This window comes from Giraffa tippelskirchi, chromosome 12 (genome assembly GCF_054371585.1).
Source record: "Giraffa tippelskirchi isolate mGirTip1 chromosome 12, T2T-mGirTip1v1.2.pri, whole genome shotgun sequence".
Lineage (NCBI taxonomy): Eukaryota > Metazoa > Chordata > Mammalia > Artiodactyla > Giraffidae > Giraffa > Giraffa tippelskirchi.
The window spans coordinates 71907654-71930425 of record NC_137286.1 but is presented as its reverse complement, the minus strand read 5'-3'; the positions used below and the strand labels follow the sequence as shown (position 1 = coordinate 71930425).

The 22772-nt window shown below is 55.1% G+C and overlaps 2 protein-coding genes and 1 long non-coding RNA gene across 3 annotated transcripts in view; 2 read left to right on the top strand and 1 right to left on the bottom strand.

The window, feature by feature from the left end:
- Nucleotides 1–22772, bottom strand: part of LOC145529707 (uncharacterized) — a 1704434-nt gene that overhangs the window by 216198 nt on the left and 1465464 nt on the right. The window contains exon 187 of the long non-coding RNA XR_014071296.1: nt 7521–7632. This is a non-coding gene — a long non-coding RNA (uncharacterized LOC145529707). The remainder of the gene's footprint in view (nt 1–7520; nt 7633–22772) is intronic.
- Nucleotides 11314–13121, top strand: LOC145529681 (uncharacterized). Its single transcript, XM_081550284.1, has 3 exons — nt 11314–11506; nt 11906–12218; nt 12469–13121. Exons 1-3 carry the CDS (start codon nt 11372–11374, stop codon nt 13095–13097), a joined length of 1077 nt encoding a protein of 358 aa, XP_081406410.1. The 5' UTR covers nt 11314–11371; the 3' UTR covers nt 13098–13121.
- On the top strand, nt 18955–20770 carry LOC145529673 (uncharacterized). The gene is made up of 3 exons (XM_081550274.1): nt 18955–19147; nt 19547–19859; nt 20110–20770. The coding sequence occupies exons 1-3, from the start codon at nt 19013–19015 to the stop codon at nt 20736–20738; spliced, it is 1077 nt and encodes a 358-aa protein (XP_081406400.1). The 5' UTR covers nt 18955–19012; the 3' UTR covers nt 20739–20770.

Genomic DNA, 22772 nt, shown 5'->3' with positions numbered 1-22772 from the left:
AGGAAGGTCACCAACTGCCGCAGGCGGACCTCAAGCCCCTCCCACTGCTGGAGCCTGACCTCCCCCGGCCCCACCCCTTCCCCTACCCCAGCAGGACGAGAGCTCGTCTTCCCCTGGCTTCCAACGTGAGGCCCGGCCCTGGGCCCCGATTGGGCACTGCCCCAGTCCGGAGCCAATCACAGTGGCCAGGGAGGTGGAACGCACCGATTGGCCAGGGCCAGGTCATGTGACCATGCTCCCCAGGAAACTCAAATATTACCAAGATTCCCTAACAAACAAATGAATAAAATTATCCAGTAAAGGCAAACCGTACTTTTTAATGAGGCCGATGTCACAGAAAAAAAAAAAAAAAGCTTCACAATGAACTGCTCAAGGAAGCTACTAAATAAACTTTCAGAAAAGTTAAGTAGTTTTTTTTTTTTTTTAATAGGGTGACGGAGAGCTATACCTTTCCCATCTATGTGAATTTAGGTTTAAACTAGATTTCCCTTGGCTATTATATACGACAAAAAAACCCCACATCACCCCCTTTCACTCCCCCCACCCCCCAAAAGTGTTTTAGTCTATTGAGTTTTTGTGTCCTCAGTTGTGTCTGATTCACGGCAACTCACGAACTCTACACAGCCAGGCTCTTCCGTCCATGGAATTCAGGGCAATTTTTTTCTGTCACAGTAAATGCCCACCCTGGGTGATCCAAAGGCAAGGGCTCAGAGGCTCCTGAGAGTCTAACTCCTTTCAGCCGAGCACAGAGCTGGCTCCTCACTGGGATGCCTGTGGCCTGGGGCTCCCAGAGGGGAGAGCAGCACTCGCCCCACCGTGTGGTCACTGCTGGAAGTGCAGGCTGCTCCTCACTCCCCCTTGACAGTGTCCCTGAGGGCAGAACAGTGGGAATCTACTCAAGGTGGAAATGCAAACTCCCATGCAACCAAACTTCCCACAAGGTCTCCAAAACCACTCAGGAACAGGGAATTGGAAACTGCAGGGCATGACATGAATGGAGATGGAGACTTGACACCTTACACCTAGTTCACTTCCAGTTATCCCTAGACAAAGTTTCCATGAAAACTTGTCACAAATCTAGAAGAACAATGAGCAGAAACCGGACACGTGCTTTGAGTCTTCACACACAAAACTAAAAGGCAGTCCACAAAACAACCCAGAGAATACAGTGGACTTTGCAAAATCAAAGATATCTACTGTGGGAAAGACCTCATTACAAAAGCAAAAGACAGGTCATACATCGCGAGACGAATGAGTGGAAAAACAAAGCTTCTCAAGGATGTGTCTCCAAACAGACAAAGAACACCAACACAACAAGCCTGTGAAAACTAGGGAAAGGTCTGAAGGGACACCAGACTGAGGAAGACACACACAGAGTATCCCGGATGATGTCCAGCACTGAGGGCCTGAAGAAACAACAGTCTAGTTGCACTCGCTCAGGCCTGTGTGACCCTGGATGAGGCCTCTGTTTCCCGGTGGCTCTGAGAGATGGACAGGGAGGAAGGGGAAGAGAAATCACTTGCATTTCTAATACTCACAGCAAAGTCTTCCAATGAGAAGGGAATTATCACCCCCACTGACAATGCCATTCACTGAAGTGATACCCACGAGTCCATCTAACCCAGAAGGGAAGGAAGGACCTGTTCTCACAAAACGGCGAGAGATGGAAGAAGGAAGATCAAGCCCACACCAATCACTGGAAAGAGAAGCTGTGCTCAGGGCTTGAAAGAATTCCTATTGGGAAAATGATGTCACAGCCCCACAAGGCAATCCACAGCTTGGACCCTATTCCTCCCAAAATGCCAATGCATTGTCGCACCGAACAAAGAATTGCAAAAGGGGTTACGGAAACAGAAAAGAGCCTAAATTGTCAATACAATCCGACGAAAAAGCCCCGATACGGACATCCAAGGTTGTGTGAAAGGAAATTAGACGACCAAACTAGGATCCTCAGGAGCGTATCGGAGAAGGCGATGGCGACCCACGCCAGTACTCTTGCCTGGAAAATGCCCTGGACGGAGGAGCCTGGTAGGCTGCAGGCCATGGGGTCGCGCAGAGTCAGACACGACTGAAGTGACTTAGCCGCAGCGGCAGCAGCAGGACAGTATGCTATTGGGAATACAACAACACACACAGATCCAGATCGATGGAATAAAGTTGAGGGTCCAGAAACAAACCCCGGCATCCATGGTCAACTCATCTCTGACACAGAAGGGGAGAATATCCAAATGCGAACAAGAAAGCCTCTTCAATAAATGGCCAGGGGAAAACCAGACAGCTACATCTGAAGAACGCTATTGGTTTTGATGTCACACCACCTCAATATCGGGGAAAAACCTCACCCTAAAGACTGATGTCATGAGATAGCTAGAAAGAAGCGTAGGTCAAAGGCTCCTTAACATCAGAGTCTCCTTGCCATTTGCTGGGCGGAGGTAGAAATGGGTCTCTTCAAGTAAGGGAAAGAGGGAAACGAAGTACACCAATGGGTTTCCATCCAATGGAACCTCTTCACAACAGAGAAGCTAAGCATTCACAGATGCAAAAGATAGGAAACGGAACATGAGAGACTCCTTGCAAGTGGTGTATCTGAGAAGGGGTTCATATGGAAAGAGACGAAGAATGCACAGCACTCAGATTCCAAGAAACACCACCACCACCCTTGACCCTTCCCCCATGACCAACTCCGACCTAAAGCCTTTCTCTCCCTCTAACCCATGCCTAAAACATAACCCTCATCTAATCATATACATGTGCATTCCTAGCATCCATCCATCCACACACGAGAGAGAAAGAGGAAGACACAGACTGAATCGGGAAAGGAAAAGAGAGGGACACAGCCAGAGAGAGACACGGAACCAAAGAGAGGAAAGGAGTCGACGGTCCAGACTTTTCATCAGTCTGTCTCGAAGGTAGAAGCAATGACAGCGCCCATCCACCCCAGAAGGGGGAAAAGGACGGAAGGTTTGGAGAGGAAAAGACAAGAACGCAGGGAGCCGTTAGAAGCTCAGCCACCCGCAGAAGCCGAGCTGGGACACTTGAACAGAATCTCAATGGAAACAGAGGACCAGAAAGTTGGCTACTCTTTTGTATAAGAGAGGGAGACCTTCGAGTCTTCCTTTCAGGCCTCCAACTTGGATGCGGGGTCTCAAAACAGTCAGGAGGGGCAGTGCCTTTTCCTGGGTACCACGGCGCATCCAGGCCTCGTTCTGCCCCATTCTGTGCTGTGTCAGCCCTGGATGGAGTCTTTCTTTCTGAAGTCTCAGCGCACAAGCTCCACGTGATATCGGCCCCAGGTGGAAAGGCATGGAGCCGCTCGTAGGCCGACAGACCTAGGAAACAGATGGGAGAATGACCCCCACTCTGCAGATGGAGAGACTGGGGAAACCCTGAGGGGCATATGCTTGTCCAGGGCCACACCACTTATGAGAAGAAGGAGCCTGGTCTGAGAGCAGCGGGGTCCTCGGAGCTCAGGCCCTGGCTGCACCCAGGCCTCCCCAGGGCTGTGGGCTGGGCTGTGTGGCTGTCACTGTGCCTGCACATGGCCTAAGGGGGGTGGTCGAGCAGTCAGAAACCCAGAGACTCCCTTGGGAAGTTTTGGGGAAGGGACCTCCGCACGAACCCCAGGAAATGATGTCACCTGCCGGCAACAGAACCCAACAGAACCCGCAACCCGGGTATCCAGGCCTCCAGAGCGGAGAGGAGCCCCCAGCCAGATCTCTTGCTGCCAGGATGTTCTGCTGTTTGCCCCTGCCCAGAGGCCGGGGCCTCAGGAGAGCTCACAGGCAGTGTGCGTGGGCACCCTGTCGACGTTGGCTCAGGGCACCCCCGAGAGGCCTCTGGCCCTCTGCCCGGAGAAACAGAAAGGTAACACGGGGAGCCCCAGGCCGGGCCAGGCCACCTCTCCCATGCCACCCGGAAACACCGGGTCCTTTGCCTGTGTGTGTGGATGCGGGTTTCTCGGGGTGTGTCTCCCTCAAGGAAGCCCAGGCGGATGTGGGGTCAGAAGCCTGCGGACAAGTTGTGTCCACACCCCAGGGGAGAGCAGGCTGGCTGGGATGGGGAGAGTGCGGGCAGCGCCGGCCGCCCAGGCTGACCTCACACCCTCAGGTGGGTCTCTTTCCTCCCGGGTGGGGATCTGAGCAGACACACGTCTCTGACCCTTCTGGGAAGAGAAGTTCGAGCAGGCAGAAGCAGCGGCTCCACTGGCCAGGCCCAGCTCGGAAAACTCCCAGCACGGCTGGCTGACGGTCACTGTCGTTGCAGAGCTTCCCACGTGATGAGGCCGAGGACGGGGACACCCCGTCCACCTCCTGGAGGGAGGGGTCGGAGCACCACCCCCCCGCCCGTGAGGCCCAGTGCAGGCTCCAGGTGAGCGTGCCCACGGAGGCATCAGCCCCACCGGGGGCGAAGCGGAGGTGGGGAAGGCCTGCTGCCGAGACACCGCCCAGGATACACCCGGCGGCCCAGTCTGAGGCTGCCACGGAGCTCAGCACACCCGGCTCCGACCCAGAGTCCCGAGAACCCCGGCCTCTGAGGCAGCAGGAGGACCTGGAGCCCAGCACGCCAGAGCACAGAGGTGAGGACGCTGGGGCTGGTGCACGGGAGTGTGTGGGGAGGGGGTGCTGAGCTACACAGGGACGAGTCCCCGAAAGATGCTGCTGGGCCTGCAGCAAGCGCTGGCCTCACACCCCCACCCCCATCTTGCACACTTCAGTCCCAAAAGACATCCGACCCTGGGTATTCTTTGGGAATCTCTTGGAAGCTTTCTGTCCCGGGATACGCACATGCCAAGGCTGGCCTGTGGGCAAACTTTGCTTCTCCCCCAGCTCTAGCACTGGCCTCCAACTGGAACCAGGCTCCACTTCCCAGACCTGTGCCTACAGAGGTGGTGGCTCCAGGTGCAGGACCCAGGGATCCACTGAGGGTAGATGGAGAACCGAGACTTGCCCTCGCAGAGACACCAGGCCAGCTGGGTACTGGCCAGCACACCGGGCAGATCGGATCTCCGTGCCTGCAGGACCCCCAGCCCCAGGCACTGATGTCCCACCCCCTCAGCCAGAACCTCCACCTCCACGTGCACCTGTACCTGCTCGGGCTTTGGCAGGAGAACCCGAGGCAGAGGAGGAGTCACCGCCTCGGCAGGGAGAGCCTGCCCTGGCTCCCGCGCAACACCCAGACGCCGACGATGACTCACCCGCCCCTGCAGGAAGAACGAGCCCCCGCTCTGGACAGAGACCCAGAGCCCTTGCCGGAAACACCATGTCCAGGGGAGCGGTCGGCTCTGCCGCCTCCATCGCTGTCTGCTCACCGTGGACGCCGGCAACTCGGTCTGCCCCCAGGGGACATGGAGTTCCTTTCCCCTGAACTGCTTTGCATTTGGTTTGTTTCCACCTTTCTGGTGATGTTTTACTTTTTGTATGGTTTCGTCTATTTTTGTTGGTTAAGTTGGGATTAGTAAACTTTTTCATCATTGTTGCAATTTGGGAACACTGTTGTGTAACTCTGGTGATACTGTGTTACCATCACCACTCTGTAGTTTCAGACCCGTTCGATCTTTATGCCAAACCCGCCAACAAAGCCTGGATTCAAGGCAAGCACGCCCTGTTCATCCCTCCCCCCGATCCTGACCACAATTTCATCTTTTCTTTCTGCATTCCTTCCTATATTCTTGGTGTCCCCAATCAATGACTCTCAGTGAGATGACTGAAGGAGTTTTTTTCGGACTCTCCACCTACTGTAAGACTCCATTGGAGAGTTCTCATTTTTATGTCATTTGAACTAGCCTTTGATAGCTGAAAGGACGGTGTACGTCCTTTCAAGATATCATGTGCCAAACGAAGCCCTTTTGGCAAATGCCATCATTATCTCCAGGCAGGCATTGCTGTTTGAAGGGTGACATCTCAGCCAGAAGGCAGAGGCTGAGCTCCTCTTGTTGCACCAGCTCCCAAAAGAAGCCAAGAAAGGGAGCTGGAACAACAAACCACCCCAACGCCCAGGAAAGCGTTCTTCACGACAGAAGGCTAGCAAATGACCCAACAACCTTGTGGCCCAGAACCCCTCTAGAAAAATCACTGTTCCATACAAAAGAGAAACACATGGGAAGTTCCAAGGAGAGGCAATGCCCATGGCCAGTGTACTTTAGAGACGGCCTGACCGCTCCGGGGAAGACACGCACCGACGGAACCCCTTGGGAAACAGCAGTGAGAGTCCTCACCGTCGTAAGGGTTTCCTCTGGGGACAACCTGCCCTGGGCACCACATGAGGGAGCAGACCGGCTTCTCTTCCTCTGCCCCCACACCATTCACTCATGAAGGCAGCTCAGCTGTTCTCATGCCCTGCCTGCCTGCCTGCCTGCCTGGCTCATCCGTGAGCTGTGACCACCTCCAAGGCAGGACTCCACCTTCTCCTCTCTGTGTACCGTGAATCTGCACACAGTGGGCTTTCAGAACCTTAGGAGACTTGAGCCATTCCCACTCGAGCCAGAACCCTCCCCAGGAAGGAAAACAGCTGTGGAGTCATTTTGGCCCCAGCACTGGTTCCCAAACCCTGGCGGCTCCTACAGCCTCTACGGTGTGAAGAGGGAGGTCCCTTTTGACAGAGCTTTCCGGCTGTCAGATCGAAGCTGTTGTTTCACTGTCAGCTGTGTCTCTGCCGTTGCAGCCAGGTGGGCCACGCTGCTCCAAAGGAGCTCACAAGCTGAGTTGCAAGGGAGGTATTGAGAGGACAGGGATGGCTACAACGTGCTGCAAACTGAGTGAGGGTCCCCGCAATCCTCAGCAAAGGTCTGTGGTGTGCAAGTGGGGAGTAGAGGGCCCCCAAGTTCCAAAGGAAGGGAGGTACTCGGGAGATAAAGCCCTTGGCTGCTGTGGTAGCAGCTGCAGATGGCAGCTCGTCCACAGTGCACTTCGAATGAGGTCATATGAGCGGGACTCTGGAAATGGCTCCGAAATCCAGAGAAAGGGGTCAGGGTATGTGGGAATCCGGCGGGGGTGGGGGGTGGATGAAGGAAGGTGTCCTTCCTCTCTCCAGTGCAATTTGGTTTGGTGAGTCTCAAAGCTACCAGATGGCACTTCCCAAGTCAGGCCCCCGCAGGAATCAGGGTGGGCTGCGTGCCTCGGCCCCTGCCACAGGGACAAGCCACACCAGTGGCCTCCCTGAGCTCAAATGGCCGGATCTGGGGGTTCCGTCTGGGTGCACACCTCCTTGCTGTGGCCAAGTTCCCCCCTTCTCTGAGCACCAGCTTCATCATCCTCTCGAATGAGGACATCGATTGCTACCTTGGCACGTTACTCTCTTCATCCTGTGAAGACTCATTAGGCTTATCCTACAATTACTAGCTGGCCCGAAGAGATATCTCCTGAATCCAGATTAAGCTGGAGTCTCCCAGGCTCATCTGGCATGTCTTCCCTGAAGTCTGCCAAAACCCACACCCTTGCATTTCCAGGGACTCCCCTGAGCCGGCTGGGCAGAAAACCCAGCATGGTTCAAACAAGCTGACAGACAAGCGGGAGAGGACTCACGGGCAGACGGCCTCCGTCAGGTCTCGGGTGGAGCTCTGGGACCAGAGCAGCAACGGGCCATCCCAGCCCCTGGGCTCAGCAGCGCCCTCATTCTCAGGCCGGCGGCTCTGCCCTGAGGGGAGCAGGAAGGTCACCAACTGCCGCAGGCGGACCTCAAGCCCCTCCCACTGCTGGAGCCTGACCTCCCCCGGCCCCACCCCTTCCCCTACCCCAGCAGGACGAGAGCTCGTCTTCCCCTGGCTTCCAACGTGAGGCCCGGCCCTGGGCCCCGATTGGGCACTGCCCCAGTCCGGAGCCAATCACAGTGGCCAGGGAGGTGGAACGCACCGATTGGCCAGGGCCAGGTCATGTGACCATGCTCCCCAGGAAACTCAAATATTACCAAGATTCCCTAACAAGCCAATGAACAAAATTATCCAGTAAAGGCAAACCGTACTTTTTAATGAGGCCGATGTCACAGAAAAAAAAAAAAAAAGCTTCACAATGAACTGCTCAAGGAAGCTACTAAATAAACTTTCAGAAAAGTTAAGTAGTTTTTTTTTGTTTTAATAGGGTGACGGAGAGCTATACCTTTCCCATCTATGTGAATTTAGGTTTAAACTAGATTTCCCTTGGCTATTATATACGACAAAAAAACCCCACATCACCCCCTTTCACTCCCCCCACCCCCCAAAAGTGTTTTAGTCTATTGAGTTTTTGTGTCCTCAGTTGTGTCTGATTCACGGCAACTCACGAACTCTACACAGCCAGGCTCTTCCGTCCATGGAATTCAGGGCAATTTTTTTCTGTCACAGTAAATGCCCACCCTGGGTGATCCAAAGGCAAGGGCTCAGAGGCTCCTGAGAGTCTAACTCCTTTCAGCCGAGCACAGAGCTGGCTCCTCACTGGGATGCCTGTGGCCTGGGGCTCCCAGAGGGGAGAGCAGCACTCGCCCCACCGTGTGGTCACTGCTGGAAGTGCAGGCTGCTCCTCACTCCCCCTTGACAGTGTCCCTGAGGGCAGAACAGTGGGAATCTACTCAAGGTGGAAATGCAAACTCCCATGCAACCAAACTTCCCACAAGGTCTCCAAAACCACTCAGGAACAGGGAATTGGAAACTGCAGGGCATGACATGAATGGAGATGGAGACTTGACACCTTACACCTAGTTCACTTCCAGTTATCCCTAGACAAAGTTTCCATGAAAACTTGTCACAAATCTAGAAGAACAATGAGCAGAAACCGGACACGTGCTTTGAGTCTTCACACACAAAACTAAAAGGCAGTCCACAAAACAACCCAGAGAATACAGTGGACTTTGCAAAATCAAAGATATCTACTGTGGGAAAGACCTCATTACAAAAGCAAAAGACAGGTCATACATCGCGAGACGAATGAGTGGAAACACAAAGCTTCTCAAGGATGTGTCTCCAAACAGACAAAGAACACCAACACAACAAGCCTGTGAAAACTAGGGAAAGGTCTGAAGGGACACCAGACTGAGGAAGACACACACAGAGTATCCCGGATGATGTCCAGCACTGAGGGCCTGAAGAAACAACAGTCTAGTTGCACTCGCTCAGGCCTGTGTGACCCTGGATGAGGCCTCTGTTTCCCGGTGGCTCTGAGAGATGGACAGGGAGGAAGGGGAAGAGAAATCACTTGCATTTCTAATACTCACAGCAAAGTCTTCCAATGAGAAGGGAATTATCACCCCCACTGACAATGCCATTCACTGAAGTGATACCCACGAGTCCATCTAACCCAGAAGGGAAGGAAGGACCTGTTCTCACAAAACGGCGAGAGATGGAAGAAGGAAGATCAAGCCCACACCAATCACTGGAAAGAGAAGCTGTGCTCAGGGCTTGAAAGAATTCCTATTGGGAAAATGATGTCACAGCCCCACAAGGCAATCCACAGCTTGGACGCTATTCCTCCCAAAATGCCAATGCATTGTCGCACCGAACAAAGAATTGCAAAAGGGGTTACGGAAACAGAAAAGAGCCTAAATTGTCAATACAATCCGACGAAAAAGCCCCGATACGGACATCCAAGGTTGTGTGAAAGGAAATTAGACGACCAAACTAGGATCCTCAGGAGCGTATCGGAGAAGGCGATGGCGACCCACGCCAGTACTCTTGCCTGGAAAATGCCCTGGACGGAGGAGCCTGGTAGGCTGCAGGCCATGGGGTCGCGCAGAGTCAGACACGACTGAAGTGACTTAGCCGCAGCGGCAGCAGCAGGACAGTATGCTATTGGGAATACAACAACACACACAGATCCAGATCGATGGAATAAAGTTGAGGGTCCAGAAACAAACCCCGGCATCCATGGTCAACTCATCTCTGACACAGAAGGGGAGAATATCCAAATGCGAACAAGAAAGCCTCTTCAATAAATGGCCAGGGGAAAACCAGACAGCTACATCTGAAGAACGCTATTGGTTTTGATGTCACACCACCTCAATATCGGGGAAAAACCTCACCCTAAAGACTGATGTCATGAGATAGCTAGAAAGAAGCGTAGGTCAAAGGCTCCTTAACATCAGAGTCTCCTTGCCATTTGCTGGGCGGAGGTAGAAATGGGTCTCTTCAAGTAAGGGAAAGAGGGAAACGAAGTACACCAATGGGTTTCCATCCAATGGAACCTCTTCACAACAGAGAAGCTAAGCATTCACAGATGCAAAAGATAGGAAACGGAACATGAGAGACTCCTTGCAAGTGGTGTATCTGAGAAGGGGTTCATATGGAAAGAGACGAAGAATGCACAGCACTCAGATTCCAAGAAACACCACCACCACCCTTGACCCTTCCCCCATGACCAACTCCGACCTAAAGCCTTTCTCTCCCTCTAACCCATGCCTAAAACATAACCCTCATCTAATCATATACATGTGCATTCCTAGCATCCATCCATCCACACACGAGAGAGAAAGAGGAAGACACAGACTGAATCGGGAAAGGAAAAGAGAGGGACACAGCCAGAGAGAGACACGGAACCAAAGAGAGGAAAGGAGTCGACGGTCCAGACTTTTCATCAGTCTGTCTCGAAGGTAGAAGCAATGACAGCGCCCATCCACCCCAGAAGGGGGAAAAGGACGGAAGGTTTGGAGAGGAAAAGACAAGAACGCAGGGAGCCGTTAGAAGCTCAGCCACCCGCAGAAGCCGAGCTGGGACACTTGAACAGAATCTCAATGGAAACAGAGGACCAGAAAGTTGGCTACTCTTTTGTATAAGAGAGGGAGACCTTCGAGTCTTCCTTTCAGGCCTCCAACTTGGATGCGGGGTCTCAAAACAGTCAGGAGGGGCAGTGCCTTTTCCTGGGTACCACGGCGCATCCAGGCCTCGTTCTGCCCCATTCTGTGCTGTGTCAGCCCTGGATGGAGTCTTTCTTTCTGAAGTCTCAGCGCACAAGCTCCACGTGATATCGGCCCCAGGTGGAAAGGCATGGAGCCGCTCGTAGGCCGACAGACCTAGGAAACAGATGGGAGAATGACCCCCACTCTGCAGATGGAGAGACTGGGGAAACCCTGAGGGGCATATGCTTGTCCAGGGCCACACCACTTATGAGAAGAAGGAGCCTGGTCTGAGAGCAGCGGGGTCCTCGGAGCTCAGGCCCTGGCTGCACCCAGGCCTCCCCAGGGCTGTGGGCTGGGCTGTGTGGCTGTCACTGTGCCTGCACATGGCCTAAGGGGGGTGGTCGAGCAGTCAGAAACCCAGAGACTCCCTTGGGAAGTTTTGGGGAAGGGACCTCCGCACGAACCCCAGGAAATGATGTCACCTGCCGGCAACAGAACCCAACAGAACCCGCAACCCGGGTATCCAGGCCTCCAGAGCGGAGAGGAGCCCCCAGCCAGATCTCTTGCTGCCAGGATGTTCTGCTGTTTGCCCCTGCCCAGAGGCCGGGGCCTCAGGAGAGCTCACAGGCAGTGTGCGTGGGCACCCTGTCGACGTTGGCTCAGGGCACCCCCGAGAGGCCTCTGGCCCTCTGCCCGGAGAAACAGAAAGGTAACACGGGGAGCCCCAGGCCGGGCCAGGCCACCTCTCCCATGCCACCCGGAAACACCGGGTCCTTTGCCTGTGTGTGTGGATGCAGGTTTCTCGGGGTGTGTCTCCCTCAAGGAAGCCCAGGCGGATGTGGGGTCAGAAGCCTGCGGACAAGTTGTGTCCACACCCCAGGGGAGAGCAGGCTGGCTGGGATGGGGAGAGTGCGGGCAGCGCCGGCCGCCCAGGCTGACCTCACACCCTCAGGTGGGTCTCTTTCCTCCCGGGTGGGGATCTGAGCAGACACACGTCTCTGACCCTTCTGGGAAGAGAAGTTCGAGCAGGCAGAAGCAGCGGCTCCACTGGCCAGGCCCAGCTCGGAAAACTCCCAGCACGGCTGGCTGACGGTCACTGTCGTTGCAGAGCTTCCCACGTGATGAGGCCGAGGACGGGGACACCCCGTCCACCTCCCGGAGGGAGGGGTCGGAGCACCACCCCCCCGCCCGTGAGGCCCAGTGCAGGCTCCAGGTGAGCGTGCCCACGGAGGCATCAGCCCCACCGGGGGCGAAGCGGAGGTGGGGAAGGCCTGCTGCCGAGACACCGCCCAGGATACACCCGGCGGCCCAGTCTGAGGCTGCCACGGAGCTCAGCACACCCGGCTCCGACCCAGAGTCCCGAGAACCCCGGCCTCTGAGGCAGCAGGAGGACCTGGAGCCCAGCACGCCAGAGCACAGAGGTGAGGACGCTGGGGCTGGTGCACGGGAGTGTGTGGGGAGGGGGTGCTGAGCTACACAGGGACGAGTCCCCGAAAGATGCTGCTGGGCCTGCAGCAAGCGCTGGCCTCACACCCCCACCCCGATCTTGCACACTTCAGTCCCAAAAGACATCCGACCCTGGGTATTCTTTGGGAATCTCTTGGAAGCTTTCTGTCCCGGGATACGCACATGCCAAGGCTGGCCTGTGGGCAAACTTTGCTTCTCCCCCAGCTCTAGCACTGGCCTCCAACTGGAACCAGGCTCCACTTCCCAGACCTGTGCCTACAGAGGTGGTGGCTCCAGGTGCAGGACCCAGGGATCCACCGAGGGTAGATGGAGAACCGAGACTTGCCCTCGCAGAGACACCAGGCCAGCTGGGTACTGGCCAGCACACCGGGCAGATCGGATCTCCGTGCCTGCAGGACCCCCAGCCCCAGGCACTGATGTCCCACCCCCTCAGCCAGAACCTCCACCTCCACGTGCACCTGTACCTGCTCGGGCTTTGGCAGGAGAACCCGAGGCAGAGGAGGAGTCACCGCCTCGGCAGGGAGAGCCTGCCCTGGCTCCCGCGCAACACCCAGACGCCGACGATGACTCACCCGCCCCTGCAGGAAGAACGAGCCCCCGCTCTGGACAGAGACCCAGAGCCCTTGCCGGAAACACCATGTCCAGGGGAGCGGTCGGCTCTGCCGCCTCCATCGCTGTCTGCTCACCGTGGACGCCGGCAACTCGGTCTGCCCCCAGGGGACATGGAGTTCCTTTCCCCTGAACTGCTTTGCATTTGGTTTGTTTCCACCTTTCTGGTGATGTTTTACTTTTTGTATGGTTTCGTCTATTTTTGTTGGTTAAGTTGGGATTAGTAAACTTTTTCATCATTGTTGCAATTTGGGAACACTGTTGTGTAACTCTGGTGATACTGTGTTACCATCACCACTCTGTAGTTTCAGACCCGTTCGATCTTTATGCCAAACCCGCCAACAAAGCCTGGATTCAAGGCAAGCACGCCCTGTTCATCCCTCCCCCCGATCCTGACCACAATTTCATCTTTTCTTTCTGCATTCCTTCCTATATTCTTGGTGTCCCCAATCAATGACTCTCAGTGAGATGACTGAAGGAGTTTTTTTCGGACTCTCCACCTACTGTAAGACTCCATTGGAGAGTTCTCATTTTTATGTCATTTGAACTAGCCTTTGATAGCTGAAAGGACGGTGTACGTCCTTTCAAGATATCATGTGCCAAACGAAGCCCTTTTGGCAAATGCCATCATTATCTCCAGGCAGGCATTGCTGTTTGAAGGGTGACATCTCAGCCAGAAGGCAGAGGCTGAGCTCCTCTTGTTGCACCAGCTCCCAAAAGAAGCCAAGAAAGGGAGCTGGAACAACAAACCACCCCAACGCCCAGGAAAGCGTTCTTCACGACAGAAGGCTAGCAAATGACCCAACAACCTTGTGGCCCAGAACCCCTCTAGAAAAATCACTGTTCCATACAAAAGAGAAACACATGGGAAGTTCCAAGGAGAGGCAATGCCCATGGCCAGTGTACTTTAGAGACGGCCTGACCGCTCCGGGGAAGACACGCACCGACGGAACCCCTTGGGAAACAGCAGTGAGAGTCCTCACCGTCGTAAGGGTTTCCTCTGGGGACAACCTGCCCTGGGCACCACATGAGGGAGCAGACCGGCTTCTCTTCCTCTGCCCCCACACCATTCACTCATGAAGGCAGCTCAGGTGTTCTCATGCCCTGCCTGCCTGCCTGCCTGCCTGGCTCATCCGTGAGCTGTGACCACCTCCAAGGCAGGACTCCACCTTCTCCTCTCTGTGTACCGTGAATCTGCACACAGTGGGCTTTCAGAACCTTAGGAGACTTGAGCCATTCCCACTCGAGCCAGAACCCTCCCCAGGAAGGAAAACAGCTGTGGAGTCATTTTGGCCCCAGCACTGGTTCCCAAACCCTGGCGGCTCCTACAGCCTCTACGGTGTGAAGAGGGAGGTCCCTTTTGACAGAGCTTTCCGGCTGTCAGATCGAAGCTGTTGTTTCACTGTCAGCTGTGTCTCTGCCGTTGCAGCCAGGTGGGCCACGCTGCTCCAAAGGAGCTCACAAGCTGAGTTGCAAGGGAGGTATTGAGAGGACAGGGATGGCTACAACGTGCTGCAAACTGAGTGAGGGTCCCCGCAATCCTCAGCAAAGGTCTGTGGTGTGCAAGTGGGGAGTAGAGGGCCCCCAAGTTCCAAAGGAAGGGAGGTACTCGGGAGATAAAGCCCTTGGCTGCTGTGGTAGCAGCTGCAGATGGCAGCTCGTCCACAGTGCACTTCGAATGAGGTCATATGAGCGGGACTCTGGAAATGGCTCCGAAATCCAGAGAAAGGGGTCAGGGTATGTGGGAATCCGGCGGGGGTGGGGGGTGGATGAAGGAAGGTGTCCTTCCTCTCTCCAGTGCAATTTGGTTTGGTGAGACTCAAAGCTACCAGATGGCACTTCCCAAGTCAGGCCCCCGCAGGAATCAGGGTGGGCTGCGTGCCTCGGCCCCTGCCACAGGGACAAGCCACACCAGTGGCCTCCCTGAGCTCAAATGGCCGGATCTGGGGGTTCCGTCTGGGTGCACACCTCCTTGCTGTGGCCAAGTTCCCCCCTTCTCTGAGCACCAGCTTCATCATCCTCTCGAATGAGGACATCGATTGCTACCTTGGCACGTTACTCTCTTCATCCTGTGAAGACTCATTAGGCTTATCCTACAATTACTAGCTGGCCCGAAGAGATATCTCCTGAATCCAGATTAAGCTGGAGTCTCCCAGGCTCATCTGGCATGTCTTCCCTGAAGTCTGCCAAAACCCACACCCTTGCATTTCCAGGGACTCCCCTGAGCCGGCTGGGCAGAAAACCCAGCATGGTTCAAACAAGCTGACAGACAAGCGGGAGAGGACTCACGGGCAGACGGCCTCCGTCAGGTCTCGGGTGGAGCTCTGGGACCAGAGCAGCAACGGGCCATCCCAGCCCCTGGGCTCAGCAGCGCCCTCATTCTCAGGCCGGCGGCTCTGCCCTGAGGGGAGCAGGAAGGTCACCAACTGCCGCAGGCGGACCTCAAGCCCCTCCCACTGCTGGAGCCTGACCTCCCCCGGCCCCACCCCTTCCCCTACCCCAGCAGGACGAGAGCTCGTCTTCCCCTGGCTTCCAACGTGAGGCCCGGCCCTGGGCCCCGATTGGGCACTGCCCCAGTCCGGAGCCAATCACAGTGGCCAGGGAGGTGGAACGCACCGATTGGCCAGGGCCAGGTCATGTGACCATGCTCCCCAGGAAACTCAAATATTACCAAGATTCCCTAACAAGCCAATGAACAAAATTATCCAGTAAAGGCAAACCGTACTTTTTAATGAGGCCGATGTCACAGAAAAAAAAAAAAAAAGCTTCACAATGAACTGCTCAAGGAAGCTACTAAATAAACTTTCAGAAAAGTTAAGTAGTTTTTTTTTTTTTAATAGGGTGACGGAGAGCTATACCTTTCCCATCTATGTGAATTTAGGTTTAAACTAGATTTCCCTTGGCTATTATATACGACAAAAAAACCCCACATCACCCCCTTTCACTCCCCCCACCCCCCAAAAGTGTTTTAGTCTATTGAGTTTTTGTGTCCTCAGTTGTGTCTGATTCACGGCAACTCACGAACTCTACACAGCCAGGCTCTTCCGTCCATGGAATTCAGGGCAATTTTTTTCTGTCACAGTAAATGCCCACCCTGGGTGATCCAAAGGCAAGGGCTCAGAGGCTCCTGAGAGTCTAACTCCTTTCAGCCGAGCACAGAGCTGGCTCCTCACTGGGATGCCTGTGGCCTGGGGCTCCCAGAGGGGAGAGCAGCACTCGCCCCACCGTGTGGTCACTGCTGGAAGTGCAGGCTGCTCCTCACTCCCCCTTGACAGTGTCCCTGAGGGCAGAACAGTGGGAATCTACTCAAGGTGGAAATGCAAACTCCCATGCAACCAAACTTCCCACAAGGTCTCCAAAACCACTCAGGAACAGGGAATTGGAAACTGCAGGGCATGACATGAATGGAGATGGAGACTTGACACCTTACACCTAGTTCACTTCCAGTTATCCCTAGACAAAGTTTCCATGAAAACTTGTCACAAATCTAGAAGAACAATGAGCAGAAACCGGACACGTGCTTTGAGTCTTCACACACAAAACTAAAAGGCAGTCCACAAAACAACCCAGAGAATACAGTGGACTTTGCAAAATCAAAGATATCTACTGTGGGAAAGACCTCATTACAAAAGCAAAAGACAGGTCATACATCGCGAGACGAATGAGTGGAAACACAAAGCTTCTCAAGGATGTGTCTCCAAACAGACAAAGAACACCAACACAACAAGCCTGTGAAAACTAGGGAAAGGTCTGAAGGGACACCAGACTGAGGAAGACACACACAGAGTATCCCGGATGATGTCCAGCACTGAGGGCCTGAAGAAACAACAGTCTAGTTGCACTCGCTCAGGCCTGTGTGACCCTGGATGAGGCCTCTGTTTCCCGGTGGCTCTGAGAGATGGACAGGGAGGAAGGGGAAGAGAAATCACTTGCATTTCTAATACTCACAGCAAAGTCTTCCAATGAGAAGGGAATTATCACCCCCACTGACAATGCCATTCACTGAAGTGATACCCACGAGTCCATCTAACCCAGAAGGGAAGGAAGGACCTGTTCTCACAAAACGGCGAGAGATGGAAGAAGGAAGATCAAGCCCACACCAATCACTGGAAAGAGAAGCTGTGCTCAGGGCTTGAAAGAATTCCTATTGGGAAAATGATGTCACAGCCCCACAAGGCAATCCACAGCTTGGACGCTATTCCTCCCAAAATGCCAATGCATTGTCGCACCGAACAAAGAATTGCAAAAGGGGTTACGGAAACAGAAAAGAGCCTAAATTGTCAATACAATCCGACGAAAAAGCCCCGATACGGACATCCAAGGTTGTGTGAAAGGAAATTAGACGACCAAACTAGGATCCTCAGGAGAGTATCGGAGAAGGCGATGGCGACCCACGCCAGTACTCTTGCCTGGAAAATGCCCTGGACGGAGGAGCCTGGTAGGCTGCAGGCCATGGGGTCGCGCAGAGTCAGACACGACTGAAGTGACTTAGCCGCAGCGGCAGCAGCAGGACAGTATGCTATTGGGAATACAACAACACACACAGATCCAGATCGATGGAATAAAGTTGAGGGTCCAGAAACAAACCCCGGCATCCATGGTCAACTCATCTCTGACACAGAAGGGGAGAATATCCAAATGCGAACAAGAAAGCCTCTTCAATAAATGGCCAGGGGAAAACCAGACAGCTACATCTGAAGAACGCTATTGGTTTTGATGTCACACCACCTCAATATCGGGGAAAAACCTCACCCTAAAGACTGATGTCATGAGATAGCTAGAAAGAAGCGTAGGTCAAAGGCTCCTTAACATCAGAGTCTCCTTGCCATTTGCTGGGCGGAGGTAGAAATGGGTCTCTTCAAGTAAGGGAAAGAGGGAAACGAAGTACACCAATGGGTTTCCATCCAATGGAACCTCTTCACAACAGAGAAGCTAAGCATTCACAGATGCAAAAGATAGGAAACGGAACATGAGAGACTCCTTGCAAGTGGTGTATCTGAGAAGGGGTTCATACGGAAAGAGACGAAGAATGCACAGCACTCAGATTCCAAGAAACACCACCACCACCCTTGACCCTTCCCCCATGACCAACTCCGACCTAAAGCCTTTCTCTCCCTCTAACCCATGCCTAAAACATAACCCTCATCTAATCATATACATGTGCATTCCTAGCATCCATCCATCCACACACGAGAGAGAAAGAGGAAGACACAGACTGAATCGGGAAAGGAAAAGAGAGGGACACAGCCAGAGAGAGACACGGAACCAAAGAGAGGAAAGGAGTCGACGGTCCAGACTTTTCATCAGTCTGTCTCGAAGGTAGAAGCAATGACAGCGCCCATCCACCCCAGAAGGGGGAAAAGGACGGAAGGTTTGGAGAGGAAAAGACAAGAACGCAGGGAGCCGTTAGAAGCTCAGCCACCCGCAGAAGCCGAGCTGGGACACTTGAACAGAATCTCAATGGAAACAGAGGACCAGAAAGTTGGCTACTCTTTTCTATAAGAGAGGGAGACCTTCGAGTCTTCCTTTCAGGCCTCCAACTTGGATGCGGGGTCTCAAAACAGTCAGGAGGGGCAGTGCCTTTTCCTGGGTACCACGGCGCATCCAGGCCTCGTTCTGCCCCATTCTGTGCTGTGTCAGCCCTGGATGGAGTCTTTCTTTCTGAAGTCTCAGCGCACAAGCTCCACGTGATATCGGCCCCAGGTGGAAAGGCATGGAGCCGCTCGTAGGCCGACAGACCTAGGAAACAGATGGGAGAATGACCCCCACTCTGCAGATGGAGAGACTGGGGAAACCCTGAGGGGCATATGCTTGTCCAGGGCCACACCACTTATGAGAAGAAGGAGCCTGGTCTGAGAGCAGCGGGGTCCTCGGAGCTCAGGCCCTGGCTGCACCCAGGCCTCCCCAGGGCTGTGGGCTGGGCTGTGTGGCTGTCACTGTGCCTGCACATGGCCTAAGGGGGGTGGTCGAGCAGTCAGAAACCCAGAGACTCCCTTGGGAAGTTTTGGGGAAGGGACCTCCGCACGAACCCCAGGAAATGATGTCACCTGCCGGCAACAGAACCCAACAGAACCCGCAACCCGGGTATCCAGGCCTCCAGAGCGGAGAGGAGCCCCCAGCCAGATCTCTTGCTGCCAGGATGTTCTGCTGTTTGCCCCTGCCCAGAGGCCGGGGCCTCAGGAGAGCTCACAGGCAGTGTGCGTGGGCACCCTGTCGACGTTGGCTCAGGGCACCCCCGAGAGGCCTCTGGCCCTCTGCCCGGAGAAACAGAAAGGTAACACGGGGAGCCCCAGGCCGGGCCAGGCCACCTCTCCCATGCCACCCGGAAACACCGGGTCCTTTGCCTGTGTGTGTGGATGCGGGTTTCTCGGGGTGTGTCTCCCTCAAGGAAGCCCAGGCGGATGTGGGGTCAGAAGCCTGCGGACAAGTTGTGTCCACACCCCAGGGGAGATCAGGCTGGCTGGGATGGGGAGAGTGCGGGCAGCGCCGGCCGCCCAGGCTGACCTCACACCCTCAGGTGGGTCTCTTTCCTCCCGGGTGGGGATCTGAGCAGACACACGTCTCTGACCCTTCTGGGAAGAGAAGTTCGAGCAGGCAGAAGCAGCGGCTCCACTGGCCAGGCCCAGCTCGGAAAACTCCCAGCACGGCTGGCTGACGGTCACTGTCGTTGCAGAGCTTCCCACGTGATGAGGCCGAGGACGGGGACACCCCGTCCACCTCCCGGAGGGAGGGGTCGGAGCACCACCCCCCCGCCCGTGAGGCCCAGTGCAGGCTCCAGGTGAGCGTGCCCACGGAGGCATCAGCCCCACCGGGGGCGAAGCGGAGGTGGGGAAGGCCTGCTGCCGAGACACCGCCCAGGATACACCCGGCGGCCCAGTCTGAGGCTGCCACGGAGCTCAGCACACCCGGCTCCGACCCAGAGTCCCGAGAACCCCGGCCTCTGAGGCAGCAGGAGGACCTGGAGCCCAGCACGCCAGAGCACAGAGGTGAGGACGCTGGGGCTGGTGCACGGGAGTGTGTGGGGAGGGGGTGCTGAGCTACACAGGGACGAGTCCCCGAAAGATGCTGCTGGGCCTGCAGCAAGCGCTGGCCTCACACCCCCACCCCCATCTTGCACACTTCAGTCCCAAAAGACATCCGACCCTGGGTATTCTTTGGGAATCTCTTGGAAGCTTTCTGTCCCGGGATACGCACATGCCAAGGCTGGCCTGTGGGCAAACTTTGCTTCTCCCCCAGCTCTAGCACTGGCCTCCAACTGGAACCAGGCTCCACTTCCCAGACCTGTGCCTACAGAGGTGGTGGCTCCAGGTGCAGGACCCAGGGATCCACCGAGGGTAGATGGAGAACCGAGACTTGCCCTCGCAGAGACACCAGGCCAGCTGGGTACTGGCCAGCACACCGGGCAGATCGGATCTCCGTGCCTGCAGGACCCCCAGCCCCAGGCACTGATGTCCCACCCCCTCAGCCAGAACCTCCACCTCCACGTGCACCTGTACCTGCTCGGGCTTTGGCAGGAGAACCCGAGGCAGAGGAGGAGTCACCGCCTCGGCAGGGAGAGCCTGCCCTGGCTCCCGCGCAACACCCAGACGCCGACGATGACTCACCCGCCCCTGCAGGAAGAACGAGCCCCCGCTCTGGACAGAGACCCAGAGCCCTTGCCGGAAACACCATGTCCAGGGGAGCGGTCGGCTCTGCCGCCTCCATCGCTGTCTGCTCACCGTGGACGCCGGCAACTCGGTCTGCCCCCAGGGGACATGGAGTTCCTTTCCCCTGAACTGCTTTGCATTTGGTTTGTTTCCACCTTTCTGGTGATGTTTTACTTTTTGTATGGTTTCGTCTATTTTTGTTGGTTAAGTTGGGATTAGTAAACTTTTTCATCATTGTTGCAATTTGGGAACACTGTTGTGTAACTCTGGTGATACTGTGTTACCATCACCACTCTGTAGTTTCAGACCCGTTCGATCTTTATGCCAAACCCGCCAACAAAGCCTGGATTCAAGGCAAGCACGCCCTGTTCATCCCTCCCCCCGATCCTGACCACAATTTCATCTTTTCTTTCTGCATTCCTTCCTATATTCTTGGTGTCCCCAATCAATGACTCTCAGTGAGATGACTGAAGGAGTTTTTTTCGGACTCTCCACCTACTGTAAGACTCCATTGGAGAGTTCTCATTTTTATGTCATTTGAACTAGCCTTTGATAGCTGAAAGGACGGTGTACGTCCTTTCAAGATATCATGTGCCAAACGAAGCCCTTTTGGCAAATGCCATCATTATCTCCAGGCAGGCATTGCTGTTTGAAGGGTGACATCTCAGCCAGAAGGCAGAGGCTGAGCTCCTCTTGTTGCACCAGCTCCCAAAAGAAGCCAAGAAAGGGAGCTGGAACAACAAACCACCCCAACGCCCAGGAAAGCGTTCTTCACGACAGAAGGCTAGCAAATGACCCAACAACCTTGTGGCCCAGAACCCCTCTAGAAAAATCACTGTTCCATACAAAAGAGAAACACATGGGAAGTTCCAAGGAGAGGCAATGCCCATGGCCAGTGTACTTTAGAGACGGCCTGACCGCTCCGGGGAAGACACGCACCGACGGAACCCCTTGGGAAACAGCAGTGAGAGTCCTCACCGTCGTAAGGGTTTCCTCTGGGGACAACCTGCCCTGGGCACCACATGAGGGAGCAGACCGGCTTCTCTTCCTCTGCCCCCACACCATTCACTCATGAAGGCAGCTCAGGTGTTCTCATGCCCTGCCTGCCTGCCTGCCTGCCTGGCTCATCCGTGAGCTGTGACCACCTCCAAGGCAGGACTCCACCTTCTCCTCTCTGTGTACCGTGAATCTGCACACAGTGGGCTTTCAGAACCTTAGGAGACTTGAGCCATTCCCACTCGAGCCAGAACCCTCCCCAGGAAGGAAAACAGCTGTGGAGTCATTTTGGCCCCAGCACTGGTTCCCAAACCCTGGCGGCTCCTACAGCCTCTACGGTGTGAAGAGGGAGGTCCCTTTTGACAGAGCTTTCCGGCTGTCAGATCGAAGCTGTTGTTTCACTGTCAGCTGTGTCTCTGCCGTTGCAGCCAGGTGGGCCACGCTGCTCCAAAGGAGCTCACAAGCTGAGTTGCAAGGGAGGTATTGAGAGGACAGGGATGGCTACAACGTGCTGCAAACTGAGTGAGGGTCCCCGCAATCCTCAGCAAAGGTCTGTGGTGTGCAAGTGGGGAGTAGAGGGCCCCCAAGTTCCAAAGGAAGGGAGGTACTCGGGAGATAAAGCCCTTGGCTGCTGTGGTAGCAGCTGCAGATGGCAGCTCGTCCACAGTGCACTTCGAATGAGGTCATATGAGCGGGACTCTGGAAATGGCTCCGAAATCCAGAGAAAGGGGTCAGGGTATGTGGGAATCCGGCGGGGGTGGGGGGTGGATGAAGGAAGGTGTCCTTCCTCTCTCCAGTGCAATTTGGTTTGGTGAGACTCAAAGCTACCAGATGGCACTTCCCAAGTCAGGCCCCCGCAGGAATCAGGGTGGGCTGCGTGCCTCGGCCCCTGCCACAGGGACAAGCCACACCAGTGGCCTCCCTGAGCTCAAATGGCCGGATCTGGGGGTTCCGTCTGGGTGCACACCTCCTTGCTGTGGCCAAGTTCCCCCCTTCTCTGAGCACCAGCTTCATCATCCTCTCGAATGAGGACATCGATTGCTACCTTGGCACGTTACTCTCTTCATCCTGTGAAGACTCATTAGGCTTATCCTACAATTACTAGCTGGCCCGAAGAGATATCTCCTGAATCCAGATTAAGCTGGAGTCTCCCAGGCTCATCTGGCATGTCTTCCCTGAAGTCTGCCAAAACCCACACCCTTGCATTTCCAGGGACTCCCCTGAGCCGGCTGGGCAGAAAACCCAGCATGGTTCAAA

What these genes read in the sequence shown, in the direction of transcription:
- LOC145529681 (XM_081550284.1), top strand. Translation starts at nt 11,372, where the DNA reads ATGTTCTGCTGTTTGCCCCTGCCCAGAGGCCGGGGCCTCAGGAGAGCT. An exon ending in CTGCCCGGAGAAACAGAAAG is followed by an intron (nt 11,507 to 11,905) that starts GTAACACGGGGA and finishes CTGTCGTTGCAG; the next exon opens with AGCTTCCCACGTGATGAGGC. An exon ending in CAGCACGCCAGAGCACAGAG is followed by an intron (nt 12,219 to 12,468) that starts GTGAGGACGCTG and finishes CTTCTCCCCCAG; the next exon opens with CTCTAGCACTGGCCTCCAAC.
- LOC145529673 (XM_081550274.1), top strand. Translation starts at nt 19,013, where the DNA reads ATGTTCTGCTGTTTGCCCCTGCCCAGAGGCCGGGGCCTCAGGAGAGCT. An exon ending in CTGCCCGGAGAAACAGAAAG is followed by an intron (nt 19,148 to 19,546) that starts GTAACACGGGGA and finishes CTGTCGTTGCAG; the next exon opens with AGCTTCCCACGTGATGAGGC. An exon ending in CAGCACGCCAGAGCACAGAG is followed by an intron (nt 19,860 to 20,109) that starts GTGAGGACGCTG and finishes CTTCTCCCCCAG; the next exon opens with CTCTAGCACTGGCCTCCAAC.